The sequence below is a fragment of the Mandrillus leucophaeus genome, unplaced genomic scaffold (assembly GCF_000951045.1).
Source record: "Mandrillus leucophaeus isolate KB7577 unplaced genomic scaffold, Mleu.le_1.0 Scaffold97, whole genome shotgun sequence".
Classification (NCBI taxonomy): Eukaryota; Metazoa; Chordata; class Mammalia; order Primates; family Cercopithecidae; genus Mandrillus; species Mandrillus leucophaeus.
Window position 1 is genome coordinate 3,857,435 of NW_012110585.1, and position 8,934 is coordinate 3,866,368.

At 55.6% G+C, this 8,934-nt stretch overlaps 2 protein-coding genes across 2 annotated transcripts in view; both read right to left on the minus strand.

The window, feature by feature from the left end:
• The window catches only part of FAM167A (family with sequence similarity 167, member A), a 23,356-nt gene extending 21,212 nt beyond the window's left edge, over positions 1 to 2,144 (minus strand). Inside the window, exon 1 of the mRNA XM_011970747.1 lies at positions 1,923 to 2,144. The gene's annotated coding sequence lies outside the window, so the exon portion shown is untranslated. The remainder of the gene's footprint in view (positions 1 to 1,922) is intronic.
• The window catches only part of LOC105532598, a 29,984-nt gene continuing 21,128 nt past the window's right edge, over positions 79 to 8,934 (minus strand). The window contains exons 2-3 of the mRNA XM_011970773.1: positions 808 to 1,585; positions 79 to 495 (exon numbers count right to left, since the gene is read on the minus strand). Of these exons, the coding sequence (XP_011826163.1) occupies positions 79 to 495; positions 808 to 1,188 (798 nt within the window). The 5' untranslated portion in view covers positions 1,189 to 1,585. The remainder of the gene's footprint in view (positions 496 to 807; positions 1,586 to 8,934) is intronic.

Below are 8,934 nucleotides of genomic sequence, written 5' to 3' on the forward strand. Positions count from 1 at the left end.
CCCAGCTCTGCACCCCCACCCTGTTCTCAGGCTGAGTCACCATGCACAAAAGATGCTCCTATTGGGAATCTGCTTTGCCTATGGGCAGGAAAGTGACTGCTGCGGTCCCAGCTCAAACACAATGTGCCTTTCACTCGCACCGGGGCCCGCCCTGACTTCTGAGCCAACTCCTCCTCTGAGCCTCCTCACCAAGCTTCTCCCCAGGCAGGACCCATCCCGCAGGCTCTCCTTACCACTGGAGCACATTCCACGCCGAGCCAGCTCCTTACAGGAGTGCCCCGCACAGCCACACCCCAGCCACTGTGCCTCATGGAGCCACCCAGCCAGCGCCCAGCACAGGGAGAGGCCGCCGCCCACCTGCAGAATGCGTGGTCCCCGGAGCGGCAGGCAGCTGGGGTGGACAGCAGGGTGGGGAGGTTCCAGCGCAGAGGGAGGGGCAGTCACACCCCAGGAGCCCCCTTCACAGTCCAGGGAGAAGTGTTTGAGACTCCAGTACTGGGAGCAGTGTTGGGGGGAGAGGGGGACACCTTAACATGGGTTCAAGTTCTCCCAGAAAACACCCGCTTCCTCCATTAGTGTCTGCAATTAGGGGCTGATGACACCTGGGTCCCCCCAACCACATACAAATGAGGCCGGCGCTCAACTCATGGGAACATTACAGATGTGCACTTGGTGGGTAGAGAGAGGAGAATAAATACATGGTGGGGGTGGGGAGACAGACATAGACAGACGGACAGAGAGAGACACGGAGACAGAGAGACAGTGGCATCTTCTCTTTTCTGGGGATTCTCGGGGGCAGCCACTCACCAGTTCCTTCCTGAGCCAGGCTATAGCTTCATCGATGCTCTGAAAGCCTTCCAGCTTGCCAGTGGACAGGGGTGTGGTGCCCCGGCTGGCACTCCTGGCAGGAGGGGCGTGCTGCCCGGGTTCTCTCAGCGGGAGCAAGGGCTCCTGCCCCCCATGCTCGCCCTCCTCCAAGCTCGCCTGTGGCTCCGCAGCCGGCCTCGGGAAGGGCCAGGTCTGCTCCTCCAGCCTGGCCTGCCATTCCAGGTAGGAGGGCCTGCGGGTCTCCAGCCTCAGTTTCTCGGCGAGGGCCTTCAGGCTCCGGAGGTGGTCATCGGGTGGTGCGGCTGCTCCTGCCCCCTCTTCTGCACCCACTTCTTCCACGTGGATCTGGGGCACAGACATTCTACAGTCTGCCCTGGCAGCAGGACATGCGAGCGGGCGGGGGGCACAGGGGGAGGGTTGGTGGGTGGCACAGTTGGGTCCCGCTCTGGGATGGCCTCATCCAGGTGCCCGAGGGCATTTCCGGGATGGGAGCCGGCCTTGGAGGCTGGGTGGCAGGGGACTGAGAGGGACTGTGCAGTGAGCAGCACAGGGCACCCTCCTGGAGGCTCGGGTCTACGATCCGTCCTGGAATCCTGTGGGTGCCATGCTCCACAGAAGGCAGGAACAGACAGGCATCGCAGGAATCTCGGGACAGCCTGTGCCAAGGTCTATCTGTCCTGAAGGCACTCGAAGACCAGACTGGCAGGAAGAAGGCCCAGAGCTCTCTCCTCTCGGGAAGGGCAGGTGGCTGGAGACCCTGTGGGAGGGATGAGAACCACATCAGTCCCGATCCCTGCCCTGCCACTCAGAGGCAGGCACGTCCACTCCACAGGAGGGGAAACTGAGGCTCAGAGTGAACTAGTGACTGCACTTCTCATGGCTAGTCTGAAACGGAAGTGAGGTCATTTCAATGCCTTAATTCAATGCAGAGAAGTTAATGACCAACTGATAAACTGTACAGTGTTTTTACCATTTATAAAAACGACTCCGCCTCTACTATCTCATTTAATGCCCCCAACAAGTCTACAGGGATTTGTTTTTATTCCCATTTCACACACGAGGAACCCACATCTCCTCGAAGTTAAATGACTCACAGAGATCTCCCAGCAAGAAACTGGGGGGACAAGCTCAGGCTGTCTGAATCTGAGGGCACAGGTCTCTCTTCTGTGTGGCAACTGCCGGAGGGTCCTCAGTGCCAGCCAGCAGGGCAACCACACCCCATGCAGGCTCAGGTGTGTCTGCTCCGTCCAGGGGCCACTGCCCCCTCACCACCTCCACCCACCACAGCCCTGTCCTCCAGCAGCAGTTTCTACATCCAGGTCTTCCTTCCTCCACACTCCTAGCTTCTTCCTCCAAGAACAACCCCTTACCTCACCTCTTCAGAGACAGAAGCAAATAAACCTGCAGCTGTGCAGGGAAGAAGGCGGTGGCATCTGGGCTGGATGGCTAAGCCAGCAGGCTGGGACTCACTGTTCTAGAACGAGGCTTCTTGTGCTCACCTAAGTGCCCGCATGGCAGCACCTGTTTGGTAAGGACTTCAGCTACGGGATCTGGTTTGGCCTCCTCATCTCCAGAGAGGAGGCATAAGCCAAGGCTCCTACGTTAACATCGGACATAGGGTGGAAACCTAACTCCCAGTAAGAAGAGACCACAGCCTCCAGACTCTGTGGCCCGAGGTCCATGGGGCAGGCTGCAGAGATGGGTGAATCAGAGTAGGAGATAATTTGATTTGGACCCAAGCGGTAAGCCCTGGACTTTCAGGATGTGTTTAAAAAAAAAAAAAAAATCTGTGCTGGGGGACATGCAGCTATAAAAAAGAATGAATTGATATGGAAGGATGTTCAAGATAAAGCTTCAATGAAGAAAAGTAAGATTCTCAGCAGCCTGGAGAGTAGGCCACCCTTGGGGTGAAAAAGGAGAAAGAAAGAGGGATTGTTACTGACTTGTAAATGACTAAAAACATCCCGGCCAAAACAAAAAGAATGGAGTAGCCATCGCCATAATTACTTGTTTGGAGTGAGGGGAACTAGGCAGAAGGGAGGTGAGGATAGAAGGGAAAAGAATTTAGATGAGGGTGGCAAAAGCTGAACAGTGAGCAAGACCACCTCGGGGTGCCCTGGGATTCCTCTCCGACATGGCATGCAGATACTCAAGAAGGAAGAGCAGAACTTTCTAGTCCAGACCTTTTCCTTAGCCCCAGCCTGCAGTGGGGATGTGACTGGAGGACGTCCTGCTGCCCAACCTCTGCCACCCTATGCTATGAGCCTGCCCTGGCGAGGGGTACCCATGGAGAATGAGAAGGAATAGTCCACCCCAACTGGTAAGCAGAGAAACCCGCTCTCACCTCCAGGTCTGCTTGGAGCAAGTGAGAATCCCCCTGAGGAGCTGGATTCTGGTTCAGTTGGTCTGAGACGGGACTCAGACAGCAGTGTTCTGCTCCCCGGGTGGTCTGAGTGTGCAGCCAGGTGGAGAACCACTGTCTCCAGATGCGGACACTAGACTTGGGATCGGATGGCCTAGCTCTAGGTCTTGTCAGGCTTGCTAAGCCTCATTTTCTTCATCTGTAAAATGGGGGTGATAAATACCAACCTCCTATGCTCTAGCAGATTGGCAGAACTAAAATTCACAGGCACTCTCTGAAGACTTAGCACGCTAAGTCTGCAAACGCGAAATGTACTCATGGGAGTCTTCTGTGCAGTTTCACGGTCAGAATCTGTCCAAATCTAAAGACTTATCAGCTGCTTTCTGAGGCCCCTCCCAGGCGCCGTCTGCCTCTTTGCTGAGGTGCCAGGATCTGTTTTGAGCGTGTCTGGGGCAGCTGCACCTACAGGGCTTCCTTCTCCTTGGCAGGGGGGCTCTGATTAGATCCATCAAAGCTTCCTGGAGAGGATTCAACTGCAGGCGGATGAGCGGCACCCTCCCGCCCTGAGTTCTGTGAGCAGATAACATGGATGAGGAGCCATGGTGGCCCACCCCTCCCCCCCCAGGGCGTCCCACTGCTGCGACCGCTGCTGGGTGAGGGGCTCCTCTTGGGTAGGAAACGGCTACAAGTCTGTAACTGCATTGCAGGGAATTTACTTCAATCATTGGTTTCGGTCTTTTTCGTTTGTTTTTGTTTTTGTTTTGTTTTGTTTTGTTTTTGAGACGGAGTTTTCACTCTTGTCACCCAGGTTGGAGTGCAATGGCATGATCTTGGCTCACTGCAACCTCCGCCTCTTGGGTTCAAGCGATTCTCCTGCCTCAGCCTCCCAAGTAGCTGGGGTTACAGGCAGCCGCCACCATGCCCAGCTAACTTTTTGTATTTTTAGTACAGACGAGGTTTCACCATGTTGGCCAGGCTGGTCTGGAAATCCTGACCTCAGGTGAAGGCCTGCAGAGACCATGTCAGGACTATCTGGTGGCAGGGGTGGCAGCCCCTGTGAACTGTGACCAGCTAGTCCTCAGATCTGCTGAGCTTAGTGAAGCGCAGAAAACCTGGTGTGCACATCAGCCCATGTGAGCCCCAAAGTAGCCCCCAGAGGCAGGTGAGATCACCCCATTTCACCAAGGAGAAATCGAGGCTAGGGCAGCTGAAGCGCCTCACCCCCTGGTCACAGGCAGGTGCCAGCAGCTGGACCTGGGCACGGTCATTTGACTCTGTCTCAGCCTCTTTCTACTCCAGAGTGTGTGGGCTCTGGGGTTAGAACTCCAGGGCAGCCATTGGCTTTGTGACGTTGGCACATTGCTTCGTGACCACTCTGGGCCTCTGTGTCCTCTTCTGAGAAATGAGAACAACCGGAATGACTACATAATTTGCAAGGCTCCGTGTGAAATGAAGATGCGGAGCTCCTTGTTTAAAAAGTTCTAAGAATTTCAAGACAGTGACAGCAGAGCGTGAACCCACGCGAGGGGCCCTGTACCGCTGCCCACGACCTTGAGGCCAGTTCTGGCGATACTAACATCTACCTCGGAGGTCATTCAGGGGATTTAATAAGGTTACAAATGGGAGCTCTCAGCACACTGCCTGGTCTACAGGAAGCCCTAGACACAGTCATGTAGCCCTAGTCACGCTGTTTAAAATTAAGACGACGTAACCAATCAGAGTTATGTCACCGTCACATCACAGATCATGCCCCTCCAACTGCACTGAGCAGTCGCCCTGTCGCTCTCGGACCTGCTGGGTGGCCGGAGCCAATCCCTGCACCCTCACATCCTTCCCTGGACACCAAACGACATGAAGTCAGTTGATCCCACCTCCCCCAGATTTTCAGGTCTCAAAACGTAGTGGAGTCTGTTCTGCCACAGAAGGGAGAGAACAGCTCCACTTACTGAAACCGTTCCATGCCCATTCCCTTCCCTCTCTGCTCACAGTGTAAATGCCCCGACCACAGCTCAGGGTGGGGGGGAGACTCCACCAGGTGCTCTTTGCATGGCAGACCAAGGCCAGGCCCCAAAAGCCTGGTTTCTGGTCCCAGCACTGCTGACAAGCCGAGCATCCAGGCTCAGTCCTCTCCTCGTGGCCTCAGTTTCCTAATCTGTGGAATGGCTGAGGATCTATAGAACCTTGTATGTGAAAGCTCTCTTTAAACTGTAGAGAGCTGTACCCACCTGAATAGCGTGTGTGCAACGTGGAGAGGCCTGAGTGAGGGAGTCACCATTTTAGAGCACATGGTCACCTGTAGATGGCAGGAACGGGACTGCCCCCCGCACAGCCAGGCCGTGAGGAGCTGCTGAGTCAGCATGTGTTTTCCTGGTCGTCAGTGTCTGGGGAGCACTGTCCCCCTGGGTGTCCTGGTGCCTGAAGAAGCCGAAAGGGGTTTCTTCCCTCCCACTAGGCACAGGAGTTGAGCTGGAATGTCACCCATACAGGCCTAGGGACGTGACAGCAGAAAAGCTTGTCACTGCTCACTGGGCACTGAGCTGGACCCGGCCTGAGCTGTCAGAGAGGTGCTGGCTGGGTGCCGGGGAACAGCTGCCAGCACTGGGCAGCTTCCTGGGCTGGAAAAGCAGTGGAGGTCTCCCTGCTTGACAAACCAAGGACTCCTGGGGCCCAGTCCCCTGGAGGAACGGGCTTTCTTTACACGTAACCTGGGTCATTCCTGGGGGTGGAGGAGCCAGAAAAGGAAGCCAAAGGACGCTGCCAGACCTGGGACCCAGGGTGTCTAGAAAAACGAAATCAGACCCTGTAATCCCACCAGGCCCAGGCACGCCCCTCCAGGCAGGCCACCCAGCAGCAGTGGGGACAAGCCCTTGGGAGGCGTGTCAGCCTTTCTGCAGCTCTGTGTGCCAGCGCCGAGGACCCATGCCACACACAGGGACTGCTGTTCCAACACGCTCCCTGGCTCCCTGGGCCACAGCGGCTCCTTGAAGGAGCCTTCGCCAACCATGAGCTAATTCCTCTGGCTGCTGGAGGAGCCAGGTGGGGGCAGCTCAGCCGACACCTTGTCTCATTATGACCTAATCTGTTCACCTGGAAAACTGTCAAATCCACTTCCTTGATGGGCTCCCAGGGGCAGGGGGAGATGCAAGCGCTGCTGACCCATCCCCTCCGCACCTCCTCTCTCCTCACACGCTCCTGCTGTTCCTTCCAGCCTAGCATTCTCCACTAGAATCCTTTCCTTTCCTCTCCATAAGACACAATCTTTCCAAGCCCCGACCCAGCACTCCTGTCCCGCCGAACACCATGCTCTCTCACAGCCCTCACTCGGCACAAGCTTTCCTCCAGCCTAGAAAGTCCTTGCCTCCCTTCTATGCCTTAGTTCTCAGGGATTTGCTCCTGCAGGAAGTTTTGCTTGATTTGCCCAGGCTGAGCTGTGTGTACTCAGGACAACCGGAGCACATTGGAGAAACAATTACATCATCGCAACATTAGCTAACGCTTACACCACACAACACGAGGGGTGGTGCTAAAAGCTTTACATGTATTAACACATTTGATCTTCACAACAGCCCTATGAATCTGGGGTATCGTCATCCCCATTTTACAGATGAAGAGACTGAGGCACAGAGGTTCGGTACCTTGCCTGAGGCCACAGAGCTTGTAAGTGGTGAAGCTGGGATTTGAACCTCTGCAATCTGGCTCTGATCTGGCCCCTAACCACTGGGCTTACTGCCCCTCTTAAGCCGCAGCACTTACACCCAGGGTCTTTGTCGATGGTCGCCTCTACCAGACTCTCAACTTCAGGGCGAGAACCAAACCTTTCATGCTGGACCCTCCAGTACTTAGCACAACGCTGCTCTCTTTAAATGCCGTGGAATGAATGAGCCAATAAAACAGATTTCCTCCCACTCACAGCGACCTGTCCTTACTCAAATCTGAGCCAGCTTGGATGGGCTCAGAGAGGTGGAAAAAGAGACCCAGCCTTCCTAGGATGGTACCTTCCCTCCTGTCCCCACAGATGCCACCCACCCTGTCTGCCCTGACCACAAGTGTCCAGACATAGGTGTGCAGGCTCTGGGCCTGCAGTGGGACAAAGACAGGAACAGCCGCAGCTCATGCCAAATCCTAGAACTGTGTGCTAGAGTTGGAGGGGACAGTCTGGTGTGACAGGCCTAGCACGAGGGCCTCCTTGGGGTCCAGTGCAGGATGAGGTCATTTCCATCCAGCAGCTTCCTCCCTCTTCTGGAAAGTGCACCCCCTTTCCCATGGGAGCCCATCCCTCGGGTTCCCTTTCTCCTGGGGTGTGGGGAGACACTGGATGAAGTTTTGGTGCCAGAACCACCCAGAGGCCAGCCTTGCTCTGAGCTGGCCGGGGCCGCTGGGGCCACCGTGCTCACCACATATGGGGAAAGGGTCTACCTGGCGAGGCAAGCCAAGCCAAGCACACAGTGTGGCAACCTGGCTGTCAGAGCCCAGCGGCAAGGAGCTGGAGGCCGGCAGCTGGGCCCCGTGGAAAGCCACCGCCCTGCCTGGATTACACAGCATATACCTTCCGCCTTTTATGCTTCAGCTACTTTGCGTGGGGTTTCTGACATTTGTAACTGACTGACACGGCATGCACTGGAGAAGCAATATGAAAGAGCACAGTGGATGCTTGCTGTTATTTGTCTTTTGTTGAACTGTCTGTCTGTTTGCCATATCCAATCCCTTCTCCTCTCCTGTGTAGAGAGGGAGCTCCCCATTTTGTGCAGAGCAGCAGGCAGGCTGTGCAGCCTTCTCTGCAGCCAGAGGACCATGTCCTCCACTTCCTGGCTCATGCCCTGGTGACCAGGTGTGAGCATGTGACCCAAGCTTGGCCAGTCAGCTGCTCAGGCCCCGGCTCTGAATTGGGTGTGTGTGAGTCTCAGAGGAAGAGATGGTTAGGGCGCATCTGTGAACCAGCCCTGGAGGCAGATGTGCAGCGCAGGGGTGGTGGCATCCTCTTAGCCAAACTGTCTCGGCTGAAGGACTGGCCTGGGACCTCCTGCCTCTGCCTTCTGGATCTGCCCTGGTTCTGCCTGTTTTCTGGCCTTTATCTCCTGCCAATTCTGTGGGTGCTTGACAGCCTTACAATAGTGTCATTTTCTCTTGCTCCCAACCAGGAGCCCTAACTGAAATGAGACAGGAAGCACAACTCATTTGGGAAGGAAAATATATAACTGAGAGCAAACCAGTGTCATAAAATGTCATGACAACCCAAAGGCTCCCTCCCCCACCATTCCACCTGTGCCTTGGTGGTGGGGGTGGGGTGGTGCGACCTCCCATTGAGAACCACAGGGTGGATGGTCACTGTCCTCCTAATGAAATCTTACTGAGTCTGTCCACATTCAGAGTTGACTTGTCTCCTAACTCACAATCCACGACAGGCTATGCTTGATGAGGACAGAATGACAATTTCCCATATGAGTGAATTTACCCTTGCTCTGCTCCTCTGGCAGAAACGCCCCCCATGGTTCCCTGTGCAAAATGGATACATGCTGGGTCATGGGACCAGCCCACCTGGGCTACGGCCGGACATCAGGGCAAACAACTGAAGGGCCGACCAGCCTGGCAAGCTGTGCTCTTTTGGGAGTGGCACCTCTGGGCTGTTTCAGGACTGTGACAGTCCCCAGAGGGAGAAAGGGGTGAGCAGAGGCAGATAGAGCATGGAGGAGTGAGCGCAGGGAGAAAGGGGTGAGCAGAGGCAGATAGAGCATGGAGGAGTGAGC